The sequence below is a fragment of the Callithrix jacchus genome, chromosome X, assembly GCF_049354715.1.
Source record: "Callithrix jacchus isolate 240 chromosome X, calJac240_pri, whole genome shotgun sequence".
NCBI lineage: Eukaryota > Metazoa > Chordata > Mammalia > Primates > Cebidae > Callithrix > Callithrix jacchus.
In genome coordinates, this window is record NC_133524.1 from 32,103,146 (window position 1) to 32,122,925 (window position 19,780).

General features: G+C 39.9%; 2 protein-coding genes across 26 annotated transcripts in view; one reads left to right on the forward strand and one right to left on the reverse strand.

Annotated features, from left to right (window-relative positions):
- DMD (dystrophin) overlaps positions 1-19,780 on the reverse strand; it is a 2,312,475-nt gene that overhangs the window by 145,930 nt on the left and 2,146,765 nt on the right. For 21 of the 25 annotated variants that reach the window (XM_054251383.2, XM_035288503.3, XM_054251382.2 and 18 more), the window contains one exon: positions 6,788-6,849. In XM_054251383.2, coding sequence (XP_054107358.2) covers positions 6,788-6,849 — 62 coding nt within the window. Of the gene's footprint in view, positions 1-6,787; positions 6,850-12,574; positions 12,720-19,780 lie in introns of those variants that run through there. The other 4 variants (XM_035288514.3, XM_035288516.3, XM_035288518.3 and 1 more) reach the window with 1 other exon arrangement.
- On the forward strand, positions 11,454-12,585 carry LOC144581010 (uncharacterized). The gene is made up of 2 exons (XM_078362694.1): positions 11,454-11,522; positions 12,032-12,585. Exon 2 carries the CDS (start codon positions 12,063-12,065, stop codon positions 12,579-12,581), a length of 519 nt encoding a protein of 172 aa, XP_078218820.1. The 5' UTR covers positions 11,454-11,522; positions 12,032-12,062; the 3' UTR covers positions 12,582-12,585.

The window sequence follows — 19,780 nt, forward strand, 5'->3', positions numbered from 1 at the left end:
TGCAGTCTCAACCTCCCCGGCTCAAACAATCCTTCTACCTCAGCCTCTTATCTAGGACTAAAGGCATATGCCACCATGCTTGGCTAATTTTTATATTTTTTGTAGAGATGGGGTTTCACCATATTGCCCAGGCTTGTCTCAAACTCCTGAGCTCAAGTGATCTGCTCGCCTCGGCCTCCAAAAGCGCTGGGATTACAAGTGTGAGCTACCATGCCCAGCCTAATTTCTACTCTGTTAATCAATATATCTGTCCTTATGTAAGTACTCTCTTGATTACTTATGTTTGTAGTCAGACTTAAAATTGGAAAATGTGAGGCCAGGTGCAGTGACTCACACTTGGAATCCCAGACCTGTGGGAGGCCAAGGTGGGAGGATCACTTGAGCCAAGAGTTCCAGACCAGCCTGGGCAACATGGCGAGACCCCTGTCTACACAAAAAAAATGAAAAAAGATTAGCCAGGCATGGTGGCACATGCCTATAGTCCCAGCTACTTGTAAGGCTTAGGTGGGAGGATCACTTGAGCCTAGGTGTTCAAAGCTGTAGTGAGCCATGATCAGGCCATGGCACTCCAGTCTATGTGACAGAGCAAGATACAGTCTTTAAAAATATATAAATTTAAAAACGTATTTTTAAGCAGCACATATTATGTGTATGGGGACAGGCTGAGCTTTTAAAAAATATTTTCTTAAAATTTCAGTAATGAAGTTATGGACCTAGACATAAATTGTGAGAAAAGGACAGGCTTTTAACCACATAACTGCACTTCATGTAAATCAATATTATAAAGTATTTCAAAATAAATTCCAGGGCATCTTCCTATCTAACATCTACCGATTTTGTAAATGCTTTCTGGAGCCTGGAAGAGCTCAGGGTTTTAAATCACCAAGCTAACCTATTGGAACAGTCTTTCCATTACATTTGTAAAAATGCTAATAGGAATCTAAAATTCATCTCATGAGTTGAAAATATTACTACTTCTAGGGAGCGACAAAGAATATGCCCCCTCAATAACAAATGAATGGCCCTGAGGAGTCTAATGGGAAATATTTTAAGAGCCTCTCTATTTGACAACAGCTTGCCTCACTCAGCCTGTAAGACACGGATGGGTAGCATGATCTTCTCCTGTTGTTTGTTTTCTCAGAATGTACATTTCAAAACACAGGAATGATTACACTTTTAGAAATCCATTTGTCTGCAGAGTTAGCCTAAAGGTACCTCTTGAAAATGGTATTTCTTGAAAAATGATGATCACAGCAAGTTTAGAAACAGCCTGCCACACCCTTAGCCCAAAGTAAAAGAAAAACAAAATTCTTAGACAATTATGTCCTCACATTTTAATGATAAAGCAGCAAGACCTAGAAAAAACAGACAGGAGACACTTGGTCTCTTACATCTCACTCACTCCACTCCTATTCTCTACTACTGTTCTATGACAATTGGGGGTAGTCACAGAAAAAATGCTGAAAGAAAACTGATTTCCAGTTGCTTTTAGTGATTTCTTCCCTGTAGAAACCAAAGACAATGCTTTTGTCAAACCATTAATGTGGTGTAAAAAATTTTCTGGAGACTCAAATACCTAATGACTGTTCAGTCATCATAGTGAACGTTTCAATTATTTCTTTGCTGTGTCTTGCTTTGTGTGGGACTCTGACAATATTTTCTCTCAATTTTTTGCGTAGGTACACAGCCTATAAATGAGGGGAACACAATATTTTTAATACTCGATGGAAACCTCCTCTGAAAAGCCATTTTAGATCCGTTAGAAATAATCTAAAATTAATTATCTTAAATTGTTTAGTTTTTAATCAAAAAAGTTCTATTTTCTGTATCTCTAAAATGTCTACATCTGCATTTTTTCATGACTAGACATACTTACAGACTAAAAATACATGAGATGATCTCCTTGTTTCAAAGGTTAACTGACAAAAGTCCACGAGAATCAGGGTCCTTAAGCATAAATTATCTACATATATGTGGTGTGTGTGTGTGTGTGTGTGTGTGTGTGTGTGTGTGTGCATGTCTGTGGCTACTGCTAGTTTTGTGTCATAGGTTCTCATTGGTTAATGAATTATAGCTATAGAGACACTAAGAAATAGAATGGGGGATACTGATGAAGAAATTTTTTTTTGCCAAACATCTAATTGCAAATACAAATTCATTGTAGAAAATCAGTGGAAAAGGAAAGAAAAGGAAAATCACCTAGACTTTATTAGAGAGGTCCAATGGTAATACCTTAAGCAATAGCATAGCTTTTCATCAGTAAATACTTGCTATTTTTTCAGTTCTTACAAAATGTTTTCAGCTTTTAATCCTACTCTGTTCAAACCCTGTGTGCAGGGGAACACCTGAATGCTTTTGAGGGCAAGGCAGGTAACAGAAACATGTGTTGAACAGGCTGCTAGGGAAGTTTGGCAAATTAGAGAAGGGAAATCTCCTTAGAAGTGGGCATCTTTAAGAATATATAACTTTTCATGCATACTGTGAACCATGTAGCTTCCACAATAGAGTATGTCTGGAGTGGGGGTAACAGAGGGAAAAAGCAATATATTGATATTGGCAACATTTCACCAGAGACCTGAGGTTCAGGTTCAATTAGGAGAGGGGGCTAGATGTGGTCTTCAACATTTTTGTTGTTGTTGTTGTTGTTGTTGTTGTTGTTTTTAGGTGGAGTGTTGCTCTGTCACCCGGGCTGGAGTGCAATGGCGCAGTCTCAGCTCACTGCAATCTCCACCTCCTGGGTTCAAGAGATTCTCCTGCCTCAGCCTCCTGCATAGCCAAGATTACAGGTGCCTGCCACCATGCCTGGCTAATTTTTATATTTTTAGTAGAGATGGGGTTTCATTATGCTAGCCACGCTGGTCTCGAACTCCTGACCTCATGATCTGCCCGCTTTGGCCTCCCAAAGTGCTGGGATTACAGACATGAGCCACCGTGCCCAGCCAGTCTTAAACATTTGACACGCCAGATCCCAACACCATTTCTGCTTTCAAGATACCTTTCATGAACTGGCTGTAGCTGAAGGCTTCTGACAATTTCATCCAGCTCAAAGAGCAATATGAACCCAAAAGGATACCTCTTGAAGAAGAAAAACATAAGCTACTAAGTAAAAACTAAAAAGCAATAAAAAGTTTATTTTCAGTATTTTATGTTTTGATTTTGAAACAGTATAATTTTAGAGAGGGGGAAAGGCACTGCTGGTAGTTAATCTTATACAGGATCTCAAGGATGTAGGCAGGTCAGGCACAGTGGCTCACACCTGTAATCCTATCACTTTGGGAGGCTGAGGCGGGCAGATCACCTGAGGTCAGGAGTTCGAGACCAGCCTGGCCAACATGGTGAAATCTCGTCTCTACTAAAAATACAAATATTAGCTGGGCATGGTGGCAGATGCCTGCAATCCCAGCTACTTGGGAGGCTGAAGCAGGAGAATCACTTGAACCCAGGAGGCAGAGGTTGCCGTGAGCAGAGATCACACCACTGCACTCTAGCCTGGGCGACAGAGTGAGACTCTCTCTCTCAAAAATAATAATAATAATGTAGCCATATAACAAACTAAGTCAATCATTCTGGGTGTGCCAGGCAACAGTGAAAGGAGTGCTCATTGTTTAGGAATCCACCATACCATTTCCAGAAATAGCATTCAAGGAACTTACTATTCATAGATAAAACTACCAGTTCATATATATGTGTAGCAGGTATGAAGTAACCAAAATGAACATACTTACCTAGTGAATAAAATCAATGAGAGCAGTGAAAGCACTAACACAAGACCAAGGACAAATCCAGGTGTAGCCCCACATAGCTGTGTAGCCCTGATCAATGCCTCCCTGAGCTTGGCTTCACTACCCTGTGAAATGTGGATGTTGGTACCATCCACCATAGAGGCTAGTTGCTGGCATGTCCCATGTGGCACATGTACAACAGGCCCTCAGTAAATGGGATATGTTATCTGATTAATCGCCATTTGGATAAAAGCCCAACAAATGTTTGATTGTTACAAAAATAATGGAAATATCACCTCTGAAAGTTGAAAAGGAAATTTCAACACTTAATTCACTTGGAAATGGTTTGTTATTAGGCTAGCATGAAACAGAATTTCAAAGGGGGCTGGAATTGATCATATACTTATGATGGTTTCCTTTTATTATATACAAATTATACCTCAAACTTGATTTAATTAAAAAAGAAAGTCTGCGATAAATGAGTTCTAAAATCCCCCGCAACTGTAATTTTCCATTATCATTTGAAATTGAGTGATTTCAGAAGCCCAATCCAAGTGTAACTCCAAGTGAGTTTATCCAAGTGAGTTTGTCACCACATCCAAACTACTGAGAAAATTTTAGAAATATAATGATTAAATGTAAATTGAATTCATATTAATTGAGCAAACATGGATTCATTGACAACCCATAATTAGCTTTTCATCAAACATGTTTGGGATTCCTCACTACAGAGTAAATGAAAATAAGTAGTACAGAATACTAAACAACAAAATGGAAATATGGCCATGGTAATACCTTACTTTCCAGTGGAAAAAAAAGCAAGTTATAAGAGAATGATTTGGGCACAGTGGCTCACGTCTGCAATCCCAGCACTTTGGGAGGCCAAGGCGGGTGGATCACCCGAGGTCAGGAGTTTGAGACCAGCCTGGCCAACATGGTGAAACCCCGTCTCTACTATAAAATAAAAAAAAGAAAATTAGCCAGTCGTCATGGTGGACGCCTGCGATCCCAGCTACTCAGGAGACTGAGGCAAGAGAATATCTTGATCCCAGGAGGCTGTGGTTGCAGTGAGCTGAAATTGCGCCACTGCACCCCATCCTGGGTGACAAGAGCAAAGACTCTGTCTTTAAAAAAAAAAAAGAGAGAAAATCATTCAGCTTCTAGAAAAATATATGTATAGAAAGACATTTTTGAAGATATCTACTAGATTATTAAACATCAGCTAACTCTAAGAAGTAGGTTATGAATGATTTCTTTGTATTAAATTTTCAAAAATATAAATAGGCATTAATTCTATAATTATTTTAAGAGTAAATTAAAATATTACAACTAGAAATCACTGTAATTAGAGTAGGAAGTATCAGAAGTGGGCTAAATCTGTGTAAACCACAGGTTATGATCAGGAGGCACACAGACAAATTTAAATTAGTTCTTTGCAGACAGATTTCTAGTTTCTCTTGTACAATCAGAGGGGTTCTGGGAGTACTGGGATAGAAGACCAGCTTGCCCAGGACAGCTGCTGCCCACTTCAGATGAAGCTGTTTCATTCTCTCATTTGCCAAAAGATAAGCATTCACATTTTCCTACCTGTGTTATAAACAGTCTGCAATTATAAGCCAAAAACATTCTGTAGGGGTTGGAAATGTAGCAGTCGAAAATTAGCTGATCCCAATTTTATGTAGATTTTTAAACGTTTACACACTTATTACTAGACTGAAATGACATCATATTACGTTCTGACTAGCATAAGTGACTTTTTTTTCTTTTCATGTTTTTTATTTGCATTTTTTGGGTTTTCTAGAAGAAATTTAGATCATATATAATTAAAAACTGTTTAATAAAACAATTTTTTGGCTAATATCTCTTCTTTAGTCCTTGGTGTCTCTATAGTTGCAATTCATTCAGTGAGAATCTATGACACAAAAGCAGTAATTCCTACGTACCCCCTGACACACACACTCCACTTACATATACCTATACAGTTTATGTTTAAGCACCCTGATTTCCATGGTCTTTATCACGTAACCTTAAATCCAAAGAGATCGCCTTACACATTTTAGTCTATCAGCATGTCCATTCACAGAAATACAGACTTTAAAAAGTAGAGAAGACATGACTTTTTTTATTAAAACACACACACACACACCCACAAATACACAGCCTGAGATCTATCTCTACAAAAATAAATAAAATAAACAATTTTTTTAAATGAGGTGGACACAGTGGTGCATGCCTGCAGTCCCAGCTACCCAGGAGGCTGAGGCACAAAAACAGACGGCTTCAAGGCTGCACAAGCTATGACCGCACCACTGCACTCCAGCCTGGTAGACAGAGCAAAACCCTGTCCCAAAACAAAACAAAAACAAGCTGCGACTCAAGATAATTCATTTCAGAATATTCCTTGTAGATCTAAAATGACAAATGAGATATCTAGACGTTCCTCAAGTGTTAAAAAGACTGGTGTTTTCAAACCCCTATTTGCATGCTATGTACCTATTCAAAACATTTCAAGTTATGAGGGGGAAGAAAACACAACTGTCAGGCTCTTACATAAACACAAAACAAGCCATAGTAAAGAAATCATTTAAATGTTCACATTAATGACCTGCCAGGCCTTAGGAATTGTGAGTACTGGAAAGACTGCAGAAAATTCCTTTACACAACAGCTGTGGTTTGGCAAAAGGGCTGTCTCGGTTTCACATGGAAGGAATCAATAAGCACCTGAAACAGTTTTCCATCTTCGTGGGAAGAAAAAAAAAAAAAAAACAGCTGTAAATTGCAAGTGTTTTTCCATCCTTTTAGGGAGCAAAGAAAACTACAAAGACCTTTAAGCCCTTTCAGGTGTATTGAATTTTTAGAAATCAATCAACTTCTAAAACTTGTTTTTAAGGAATCTCTGAAAAAAAGAAAGGTGATTGTCAATTTGGGATAGAAAGGTGCCATTGCTTTCACCCTTGAAACAATCTAGTAATATATTTACATAGCAAATAACTTTCACACTGCAATCAGTTTATCCTAAAAGCCACCGGTCACTTAACTTGGAGGAAACAGGGCTTTGTCCTTACCTAATGACTGGTAGAGCTCTGTCATTTTGGGATGGTCCCAGCAAGTTGTTTGGGTCTCGTGGCTAAAACACAAAACATGAAGAAAGACTTTAGAATTTACAATGGGTGGTCGAGAAAAGAGAAAAAAACAAAGCAACATGATTTGCTTTTGAATCATTCGGAGTCTTTATTTCAAAGTACTTCTATAGTGTATTGAAGAAATGTTTATCTTACAAGCAGAAAGGCCCGTCTTTGTTTTCAAAGGGAAAAACAATATAAACGTGATTCGCTTCCAGAATTGTTTCTTCTTTGTACCCACAAATTGAATGTGCCTCAGTTATGATATATTGACCTTGTTACATGATCAATAATCGAATATCAGGATTTCTTCACCCATCCAATGTGAAACACTACAGAAAGGACACTGACAATTATTCAACTCTGTCAAAGAGATACCGGACATTAGTTCAATAAATATAAATCATCTCACTTCTCATTTGCTTTCACTGCCCCTGACATTTTTCCATTACTCTTTTCTCTACATATCCAGATCTCATATCCATGATACCTGTATTTCATTTCAGCTTAAGGTATATCCAGTGGCTAATACATCATAACTTCCTTCTTCCCATTACTTTCAGAGTGTTTTTTCTTTAAACTCAGTACGCTATACTATACACCACTACACCTCTTCCTATATTTACTTGGGCCTGAATGAAGCATTCACAGCTCTCTTCTATTTCTTGAACTGCAGTTGCTATCAGCTCCTGCCACAAAAAGAACAAAACACCTTTGTTCCTCATTCAATTACGTGAATAAACCCTGGAGAAATAACTACATATACTTTTCCTTACTTTGGCCCATCTACATAAATCACCATAGCATCCTATTTCCAGTTTTCAGGGATTACATGACAGGCTTTGATACAGTAAAATGAAGTTTTGAATGATAATTGGGTACTCATATGCAGAGCCTATTCATAATCTTTTGAGGGGAAGGGTAGGGAAGAAAGAAAGAGAAATCACTTAAATTGGGGCATTTCAAGAGGACCACAAAGTATAGAGGCTTCACACAGAAAGAGGAGTTTAGAGAGGCAACAACGTCAAATGGCCTTAGCATATGTTTTGAATTTTAGGGCTCTGTGCCCTACTGGGAGCGAAATTTAAAGCAAGCCTGCTTACCTTGGAGGATTAAAGGATTAAGTTGCTATAGGAAAGTGACCGGCACCGTTTGGTGCTCAATATGTGGTCGCTTTTGGTATCATGTGCCCCTCAAATTGTCATCTATTAAAAGCAAATCTATTATTAAGTTGATTACAATATAGATGTGGATCCAACTATAGTTAATCAAGCCTAAGAAAGACCCATTGTAGAGAGCAAAACCAACACACTGTTATCACCTGTGATTTAAAAAAAATAAGTGAAAAGAACCATTTAAGTTGGTTTGAGAAAAATAATACAATCATAAATCTCATAAAGACACATGGAAATCACCCAAACTGTACTACTTCAAAGACCATCCCTGTGATATTTGCCCATCAGTGACTGAACAGTGAGGGCTACTGAAATCAATTTGCAAGAAAATGTTCACTTGTGAAGGGCTGTTTCACTGTCTTCCAAATACATTCACTTCTTTTTCACTTTTCCACAGAGACAATTCACATTTGAGGAGTGTAACAAGGACTTATCAGTTGAGGGAATGCAGCACAGTGACATTCAAGTCTTAAAGCGCAAGAAGAGGATGAGATGTGGTCTCTGTGCTTTAAGGTGTTTTAGGAAACCCCATGACGAAGACAATTTAGGATCTGGGGAAGGGGGTAGGCAGGCCTGGTACTTTAGATGCACAGTACAAGGAGGCTGTGGCTTGCAGCTTCATGGAAAAAGTGTTGCTTGTTCTCAGGTGTTTCTCAGCTCGCAAAGTGAGTGTGTACCAATTTCGTACACAAGTGCAGAGCAAGGAAAGGTTACCTTCTCTCGAGACCACTCTGCATTCAGGCCTCCTCTATTTCCAAAGGTCATTCAGATGCGATACTAGCACCAGGGAGAAAGGAAGAGAGAAGAAAGGAAGCACACACGTGTGCCCACATGTACAAGGGCTCACACAAGCCCTTACTAGTCACACTGTGTAACAACAATGTCCCATCTCCAGGATATTTGTAAGGACCGGAACATCTTCTATAGAGCTGCAGGAAAACATTTAGCTGAGTTGATAAGCCTGATCAGAGACAGGGAACCACCCTGAAAAGCCACCATCTGGAGTGGACTTCAAATTGGAGACACATAGGCAAGAAATAAACTTGTACCAAACGCAATTCTAAAAGGAAATAGAAACGGTGCATACAATTTACAGGAGAATCCCACATAGAATGAATGAGGGCTTCATGTAGCTCCCCATCTGGGAAAGAAATCTCACGACTGTTGGCATATCTACATTTCCTACCTTTTTAAAGAATTTATTTTGAAGGTTAAAATTATGAAAAGGGTTTTAGAAATAATTTTCTTTAATCCGTCAGTCCTTGGCAAAACTGAGAATCTCCTTTACTGGAAGAAGGAAGAAATTCTAAGCCCCCAATTTCATTGCCCATTTGTGAGTTAAGATACTAGTCCTTGATATGTACTATTCTCCCAGTTATCTGTGATTCGGGAGGACTTGAATAACACAGATAAATGAGCTCCTCAAACAACTCCAAAGCTAACCTTTCTCACCTTCAACACACAAACCTTTTATTTTTAAGCAATGCAAAAGAACTAGAAAACCAGATTTAGATTTCATCTTTGCAGTCTTAGTTTCACTTCAATTGCAAACCAGTTCTAAGCAAAAGAAGTGAGCACAAGGGGAAAGAAGAAAAGAATAAAGGGTGTGACTAATCCTCAAAAGGAGAGAAATAGTCTTTTAATCATTTAATACTGAAAGTGCTTGGCAACATAGCTTCAGATTTTTTGGTAACTATATGATGAACCAAATATTCACTTCACAGCATGTGAGTATTTTCTACCTGTGATGAATCCAGACCCCTACTGGGACACATTTAACTCCCTAAAATAGATAGGAACTATGAATACGGACTGGATGAAACAGTAGGCACAAATCTGCATAATTCATATCTATCTTCTACTCTGAAGGACAAACCAATTTTTTGTCCATGATCAATAAAGATTTTACAGCTTCATTTCTTACTCTGTGCCTGCTTTCAAAAACAGTAGAGATTTCTCAATAACTCCATGAGAAGAGGTCACACTTACCTGAAATATGCAGACAATATAGAAAAACATGGTGTGCTAGGAAGGAGAGAGTGGAAGGGTGGGTGGCACTGTTTTTGCTAATTGTCTCTTTTCTGCATTTCACTCCCCACATCAGAAATGCACTCCCCGTATACCATGAACAACCAAAAAGGAAATTCTGAAACCTGTTCACATGTTAACGGGTCCATCTTTGTTTGGCCTGAGAATAATGTTCAACATAGATCATAAGTCTGTATATACATTACCACAGAGATCAGCTTCATAAATAATCCTTAAAACGCTCTTTAAATCTTTAAAAGCAAATCTTATTGATTTTTGGCACTGCTGGTTCCAAAGCCTGGCATCAGATATGCGTCTCTGAGCAGTATTTATATGAAGATTTCCCCTCTTCTTTTTATATGTACAAACCATGATAATCTCTCTTTTTCCCTTTTATTTGAGGCTGTGATAGAAACCTGATGGAAATTAAAATATAAAACCATCGACTATGACAAAAGACCCTGGCAACACCTACTTGTCAATAATAAGAAATTAAAGCATTACTCTACTGAGCACAAGGCTGACCTAATTTCCTACCATACAATGTAAATTTTCTCTCACCTTCTTTAGTTTCAAGTAGTGTGCAAGGTTATTATAACTGCCTCAGAGCTGTTCCTGCTGTCAGTGCTGGAATAATCAGACTTATTGGAATTGCTTTTTTAGTTTCTTAAAAACAAACATTCAACACTTGTAAAAAGTAACAAATATCTAGTGCTATGGCTGGGAAAATGGCAGTTGCCTAATTAAAATAAGATTTCTTCTGCCACCACTGTTACATGCTACTGAAAATATTCCGAACAGTTGCCTTTTTTAAAAAACTATCTTTCCACTACTTCCCAGGGAGAAAACTAATCGCTATGCAGCAATATAAAAAGGTAGCGTTCTCTTGCGTTTTGCAGAGGATTAGAGTTTGGCTTCATATATAATCTGGAGCCCATTGATCCACACACACAAATGATTTCACTTTAATCTGGGGATCAGACTCTTTTTCTAGAGGAACCTTGGCATTTGCATGCTGAATTGTTGAACTTGGCTTGTATTGCTGGAATACTGGCAGGGTGTGGATGGTAAAATATATTTTAAAGTTTCTGCTACCGTGGGGCAGGGCTTTGGAGGGGAGGGCGTCAATATAAGTATCAGAAATCCTATTTTAGTTCACATTTCTTGTTCCTTGGGATATTTACCATTTTATTCTGTTTGGCTCAAGCCAGGGCAAAGATGATTGCCTCAGAGGCTGTTCCAGCTGTTACTTGTCCTCGGTTCTATTTGCTTTTCAAGGTTTAACTCCCACCCTCAACTTCGGCCAAGCAATTTCTTTTCAGGGTCGTGTCCAATCGGAGATCACACAATGATGCCTGAAACCAATTCCACGGTGTTCAAGGGTCAGAGACCTTTCATATAACCGTGTTGTTTCATTTGCTCCTCTCGGTCCTCCAACAGCAAATGTATCCTCCAAAGAGGGGCTTCGGAAAAAGGTAATAAAAAATCTAGGCAAAAAAGAAAGGGTGATGGGGTGGGGGGTGACAAGGAGAGGTGTCAGGGCTAAAGCAGAGGATCAAGAGTTTATCGCCCAGGGAAGAATGTAGATTTCACTTACAGACGCCACTTGAAAGTTCACCACTTAAATCGAATGGATTTTTTTTTCATGATGTAAAAACGGTTTATAATTAATATTCTGTCTCCCTCAAGCAACTAAACCGCTTCAATTTAAAGCCTGAAACTTAACTCCAAATTTGACTAAGGTAAGCAAAGTGTCCTGCCCTTTTCCTTGCCGTGCTCGGATCGGGAGTAACAAACTTTGCTTGAAGGTGAGCACAGACACCTGGAGAAACGCGAGAGAACACCCCAGAAATGACTCCACACCCAATTCCAAAGGGCAAAAAAAAAAAAAAAAAGCCCAAACAAACAACCACCCCCGCCCCGCCCCCGAAATCCTTGACTTCTGGGTTTTAGTTGTTTGTTCTTTCTTTCCTGATTTCTGCAGGTCTTGGGGCATGGAATGAGCACAGTAGAAAATGCAGCGAGGGAAATGTCAGTTGGAATCCTCGGAAGAAATCAGGCAGAAAGTTGACCTTTTGGCACTTGCAGTGCAATGGAAGGTAGCGCCCCGTGCGCCCCTTCCTTCTGCGAGTAAGAGCGACGATTTAGGAACAGCCTGCCTTGCTCACGTCCACACTGGCAGCCTGGAAAGGAGCAAAAAGCTCCCCTGGCCCCAATTCCCGCGGGAGGAACGCGTTGTCCCCTCTGGGGACGAAGAGAAATCAGCTTTTTCTCTCCGAGCCCGTCCCAAAGCCGAGAGAAGAGGTTCCCCACTAGCCCGGCGCCTGGAGAGAATCCCCGGGGGCGCACCTGCAGCGGCGCCGCGGGAACCCGCGGGAGAGATTCCTAGACGCCCAACTGCCCGGCGCCCCGGGTCTAGCCGCTGCCGCGCCTGTCCAAGTTTTGGTCGCCTCAGCTTGCCCCCTGCTCGCGCTACAAGTGCACGGATTGCGGCGTTCGGAGGGGGCCGAGGCGGAGGTTCACTTACCCTTTGAGCTGTTCCCTCATGGCTGCAAGGGCTCTGCGGTCGAGGGTGGGTACCAGTGGAGAAGTGAGCTTCCCAGAGCCTCCGGGCTCCCCGAAAGTGGAGCGCCGCCGCCGCCGCCGCCCAAGCTCACAGCCGAAAGCACTGCGGTGGAGCCGGCGCGGGCGGGCCGGGGAGGGGGCGCTGCGGGCAGACGGGGCGGGGCCGCGTCGGGCTCCGCCCCCACCTAGGGACCTGGGACCCGGACACCCGGAGACTGGGCAGTTGGGGCTTTCAAAACGGAAAGGAAAAAGAAAAGAGGAAAAAAGAAACAAAGAAAGAAAGAGGAAGGGGATTTAAGGTAGACCAGGAACCTGGAAGCCACACAAGTCTCTGCTAACACCTCCTTAAAGCCTCTAGCAAGACTACTTGTTGCCTAAATAAATGACCCAGGTGCAAATGACCTCATCGCAGATAATTAAGAGTGTGGGCTTGGAGTTTTCTTTTTTAAAAATGAAAGAAAAAAAATGCATGCATAATTCCCCGTCAAGTGAAGATTAAAGTGGCCGGCGATAAAGACGAGAAATTTCAGTCAGGCTCATCCTAGACTAAAAGGGATTGTGAAAAAGCCTTTGTATTTGGATTTGTGACATAGAAGCGGTTCTCAAAATGTAGTCCCTGGGAATAGCAGTGTCAGTATCACCTGGGAACTTCTTAGAAATGAAAATTCCCTCGGCCCGGCCCAGACCTACTAAACCAGAAACTCTGAGCACACTAATGCTTGAGAATCACTGGTATGAACTCTCTAAATTAAGACACTACCACCAGTGGTGTTGCATCGTTTGGTCCTTTAAAGGAACTCATTTCCAATAGAATATTTTTTTGGAAAAGTTACAGGGCCTGAAGAGTTCAAATAATTCTAATTTTAGAGTTTGCAATATGATAGAGGTTAACTACACACAATTATTTCAAGCTTGGAAATATTTTTTTAAAAAAGACAAAAGCCTTTATTAGCACAAGAATTTTCTGCAAACTTCAAATAATACTTTAGATTAGCATCTAAAGAGAATCTTATGATAAAAGGTTAGTGATATTTTCATTGTCCTTCTTCGTCCATTTATTTTGTTGGCTTGCTTTTCTTTTTATTTTCTTTCAAACACTTGCTTTCCACTCTCCTTTCTGGCTGATTCATTCCACTTCAGTCTACGGTTTAAATGTGGTCCCCTTTTTAAAATGTATTTCTTAAGGGATGGGGGTCTCACTGTGTTGCCCACGCTGGTCTCCCAACTCCTGGGCTCAAGTAATCCTCCCACTTCAGCCTTCAAGTGCCTGTGATTACAGATTCATGCCACCATGTCCGGCTTCTTTTTAAATACTCCGTTTTTTGCTCAACATTTTTTCCCATAGAATGTTTTAGGTGGAAGGACACCCATCTTGCTTTATCTAATGCTACAGCATGGCAAAAGAGGCAAAAATAAAGTATGTGGACAAAAGCAAAAGGTAGAGTGCCAGGTTTCTTTATTAGCTTTAACAAACCAAATACAAAGGTAAATGTTATCACTAAAGATATGTGCACGTATGTATGATAGGTATTGCTATTTTTAAGCGAATATCGCATTTCTTCGGGCATTCTGGCTCATACATTGAGATTTCTTAGTGTTGCCCTTTCACAATTTTTAGCTAATGAGTTGTGGAGGCAGCTGCTATTATGGTCTGAGGGGGGCACACTAAGATTCGCTTTGGCTGAAGTTGTTCCTTGGTCAAAGAGGATATTCTAGGTCTGCTCCTATCTTTGGGGAAGAGAGATTAGTGTCCTGTGATGAGGAAGTAGTGCCCTTTGCAGTAAATCAGAGACCACAGTCTCTGTGTCAGTGCGGCAAATCACTTAACTATTGTTTATGTTTACTTCAACTAAAAGACACAAGCCTCACAGCATGGACATTTGCAAATATTAGAAATCAATAAACTAAGGATTTGCAACACCTGTATAGAGAGTGACATTTGTCACTCTCTTCCTTTCCTGTTTTTTGTTTGTTTGTTTGTTTTACACTTTTCAATTACCTGCTCAAAATTCAGGAGTTCTGACATGCTTCTCTATAAATACTTAAGTCTCTTTTCTCAAGTGTCCAATTAGAAAACTACTAAGAACAATCTGTTGACAAGAAAAAAGAATGGAATAAGAAATCACTATTCAGACTTTTTTTAAAAAATTGACAGATGGCAATCCTCAAAAATACATCTTTAAGTTCTTTTTTAAACTGGAGTTATAGGCACTTGAAGACTTGTTCCCAAATCTTGATGTCATGTTATAATTAAATACTGAAAGTATTATTTAGAAATGACACAGGCATCACAGAGACTGTTTTGTTGTCAATTGCGGCCAGATTATGAATTTTGCTTATTAGAGGAAAGCATTTAGAAAATAACATAATTGATATACCTTCATATCCTATGTAAATTAGGTAGTGGGGCTATGCATGATAATATATTAATTACTTGTTTATAGTAGCTGTTTCTTCTTCTCCTCCTTCTTCTGATTATTCTTATTAGTTTTGATATGAACCGCGGACATGAAAAGGGCCTGCAGCTCTGCCACCAGAACAAACTTCAGCTAAAATTTTGACTTCAGAATCAGCTATGACCTACTTGTTCCCAGTACCACCGTCTAGAATGGTGCAAGGATTGGAATTAGAGAGTCCAGCTGCAAAACTCATGCTCTTAACTATTCTGCTATGCTGCCACGAAGAGACATGGCTTCCTTTATTATGGGAAAGGTCTGTGTTTTTTCTAGTGTGCTCATCAGACAGTCTCACTGATGGCTCAGAGCAGAGAAGAGCCAATTTGCTAGAAATAAAGAAGAAATTAAATAGGATGAGGTCAAAGAAGGCCACCCAGTAAATTTTCCTGTAGCCAAAACTCTGGTCTTTGAACCACTTAAACTTGGAGAATATCTTTAGAAAATTAAGGGTACCTCCGACCTAAGGGACTGTGTAGGATACTTCCCCATTCTTCCCTTCATCTCTATTCTTTGTCCTTCTCCATTCTACTCTGTGCCCCAGGAGGTTGGACCTCTGTGGGGACATCAATCAGGCCTTCCTGCCATTTGGCTTCTTTTTGCTTTCAGCCAATTGGGAGGCAGTGATGAAAGGCCTATAGAAGGAGAGGAAAGGACAGGAGGAGAGTGATGTTTGGGTATTTATTTTCAGGTTCCCTCCTACTGATCTCTGGCCTGGCAGCTGCTGAGTTCCTTGACCTGTAGCAACAAGTCCTTGTTGGCCAGTCCTTTCCTACAGCAACAGCATTCCACCAGTTACGTAAACCATTCTCTCCCTTTACCCCTTTGAGCAAATGTTTACCATTCCTGTTTTTTTCCCCTAGCCTGCCTAGAACCTTGTAAATAGCCTTTTCATTATACTCTCTTCAAGTGCTCCTTTCGAATGTACCATCTGTTTCTCCCAAGACACTGACCATACTGAGACCCATCCAGCCAAAGCCACCCTCTGGGGCTGCTAAATGGGGACTTCTGATAGAGGAGAAAGTAAGATCCCCCCACACTGGAGCTAAAAAGCAGGCAAGACTCAGACATTGGGTAAGTATTCATACAATTCTCCTCTGTAGGCCCACAAAGAGCTTGTGGCCTTCTGAGGGTAAAGGCAAATCAACAATCATGAATGGTGACAAACAGCAGGTGTGAGGGTAAAAACAAACAAACAAAAAAACCAGCTTGTTCTTTACAAGACCGTCAATGGTCTGCTTGATCTCCTGGAAAGAATGTCAAGGAATGGTTAGAGAAATGGGCAAACTGAAAAGAGCTTAGTGTGACAATCTGGAGTTTGACCTGTATCCTGAAAGGTATGAGGGAGCTTTTTAAGGAAGAAAGAATTAAAGCATGAGTGTGGCTCTGTCAGATTGTCTTTTAGAAAAATCACTCAGGTAATGGTGTGGGGGCTTCATCAGAAGAGAGAGTCTGGAATTCAGACATCAGGTACAAGGAGACTACAGTATGAGGAGGATCTAAATTACAGCAGCGGACGAGGAGGTGGAGAAATGATAGAATAACGTAGCAACTACAGAAGTCTTGACTGACTGGATGTGTGAATGGAAGAGAGGGAGGAAGTAAAGCAATAGTCCTGAAGCTTGGCCACCCTTTGGAATCATTCAGGAATAAATTTAGATGCTTGAGGCTTATCACCCTGAGATTCTAATTTAATTGGTCTTGGACATTGGGATTTCTAAGACTCTGCAAATGATTCTAATGTGCAGTGAAGGTTAAGGACAATTGCCCTTGAGTGACAATCAAGATAGGATGAGCAGCATTCTCCAAGCTAGGAATTTCAGGAGGAGGGGCAGAAGCGGGTCAAGAAAGATGATAAATTCAGTCTTGAACATAATGAATTGGAGGTGGTGATGTAAAAGTGTAGGTAACCAAGAGACAGTCAGACACCTGAGTGTGGAGCTCAGAGGGAAGATGTCTGAATTGGAGCTATGGGTTTGCAGTGTCACTGTTGGAAGAGGGAAGGGTCTTGGGTTTGAATGAGCCCATCTAGTGTGGGGTGTAAAGAGCTAACAGCTGAAGCTAGGCTGTTCCTACCTTTCACAAACAGATATTTTTCCCTTCTGGGTTGCATGTGGTTTCAATGTTAGCCTGATATTAGCTGTATAAAAATGAGAAGTGGTATAGGAAGCTCAAAGACAAGGGATGGTTTGAACTGAGTACATTCCTGGAGGAATGGTCGGCCCAAGGGACTTCAGCACCTCCTAGGGTTCAGCTTCTCTCTAGCTCTAACACTTTCTATCTATATTGCCTTGTGCTCCCTAAGTTTAACTATAAACTGCATCACTTTATAAAAATCCATTCAGAGTATGGATATCACTCCAATTAAGTACAATACATATTCCATAATAAAATGTCAACATTTGGGTATACAGTAAAGACATAAGGATTCCTAGTTCCTCTTTACACAGTAGAAGTATTAACCATGAACAGTGATTCAGATGTCTAACAAGTGGATTGGCTTATAGTGATGGTGAATCATTGCTGGATACAGCAAATACTAGAGCATACAAATTAAAACACATATAACAATCTCCCTAGATCAATCTGAAACCAACATCTTCTGGATGTAAGAATATCCAGCCAACTCACATTAACCAGCAAATGAAGAGGCCTCTACGTTCAGACACAGAGCACTTCACACCCACACAAAAGCCTATATTTCCAGGCCCTGCCTCTTTAGGGAGGCAGAGTAAGCAAGGCTGAGGAAAGTTCTCTCTGAGCCAGCTGCCATCTAAACCAGAGATTTCAGCAGACAGGTTTCAGATAAAGTCAGAGCTCTGCTTCACTCTCACGCAGTTTTCTTTTAATAAGATTTCTCAGAGCTTCACCGAGTCACCTATATCAAGCAGAACATCTAAAAAGATGTGGATTTTAACATTTTCACTAAAACAAAGCCATACTTCATTAACCTCACAGGGCGGTGATTGCTTCATGGGAAAGAATCTGGAGTACCTATTAGCCTGCCAGCTATAGAGATAACCCATGTATATGACCCACACCACCTCCTGCTAAAAATGGATCACTGGTTAAGGTGGTTCAAGTATATCTGACTACAGCATTTCCGGTCTACCTTAACAACAGCTCAAAGTTGTAACTCTTTGTCGCTTTTACCCACTGATTGTGCCAAATTTAAGAGGAATTTCAAAACTAGGCAGAAATTCTTACACTCTGCATAATCTCTCTTCCTCTTCAGCTACAAATAAGACTTTGTATTCGATTAGACTCACAGCAGGTGAAAACCCCAATTAGTGAATTCATTCTGAGGTCTCTTTCTACCTTCCTCCCACACATCACGTTTTAAAAAAAAAAATCGGGGAAGTCTGGGTCTCTTCTCAAATCAGAAGTAAATTAACCCTTTGATCTACCCAATCAAACTATTTACTGCATGAAGAATTTTCACTGCAAAACAGGAAGATGTTGAAAGATTCCTCCTTCTTGATTGACTTCACAATGGAGGTTACAGAAAATTATATTTTGCCAGACTTTATTGTTTTCTTCAAATCCATAAATACTCTCAGATTTTCTGATCAATCTAGAAATTACAGTTTTTCTTTCTACCTGAAACTCACAATGTCAGTATCATCTAACAAAAGATGAATGGTCAGTCTACTACAAGAGAGAATTACTTTTAAGTTATGTTCTTATTTTGGTGTATTTGAGGTGAGAAAAAATATTAAATTTTAGTTTAAACAGTATGCTTTGGCCTTAGGAAAGGCACAAAGTCTATATTTCATACTTTGTAAATATTTATTTGTCAAAGAAAATTCATCATTGGACAAGGATAGAGGGTATGTTGAACATTAAAAAGAAAATCAAGGCAGCTTTAGTTCTTAGAGTGATTTACTTATACTTTGTCGATTGCTTCTCTGGAAACAATTCACAACCTAGTTTTATTTATGAGCATATGATTAAAAAAGAGCAGCTTTGTCTTTTTTAATTGTTTTAGTCCTGTCACTTTTCTTGAAACAAGTCATAGGACTTATTATCCACAAGAAAATACTGAGCATATATCAAGTAGTAATGCAGCTTTTAGAAGTAGTCATCTGTTACTGTCAGAGGTTCATTTCATTTTGAGTCTTTTTAATTAAAATGCAAAGTTCTACATACATGCCTGCCTAAATTACCCCTTTCTGAAATACTCAAATTTCATAAAAAAAAGTTAAATGCTAATGTAACCATTGTTAATACTCTAGACTTGCTTCTTGAGATTTGGAAAAAAGTAAACAAAGGAATTACCAGTCAATTAAGTGAACAAGGAAGTCATCCTAAGTTGAAACAGATAAGGAAAATGTAATAATCAAATGCTACAGATGAAGACACCACTGGTTTTTTTTTTTTTCTGCGATGTGTATCTACAAGAATCACACTCTATCAAAAGCAGCTTTCTTAATCTTCAGCAAGGGTAGCTGTGTATTATAGCAAAGGCATGAAGACAGAGGGACAGAGCTTCCAGATCAGTTCTACCCCTTAGAGGTGGGCACCTAACCCTTTACAGGCAAGGCACTTAACCCCTTGGATGCTTTTGTTAACTCATCCATAGAGTGTGGATAATACTCTTATATTGTGGGTCAAAAGGACATAATGACTCTGACAGCAATTTGAAGACTGGAGAATGCTGTGTTCATGCAAAGTAGCTTGTCAGGCAGGTATGATTTCTTAAGAGATCCCAATAT

Bases quoted from the DNA above. Each gene is read 5' to 3' on its own strand.
- LOC144581010 (XM_078362694.1), top strand. From the start codon at position 12,063: ATGCAGCGAGGGAAATGTCAGTTGGAATCCTCGGAAGAAATCAGGCAG.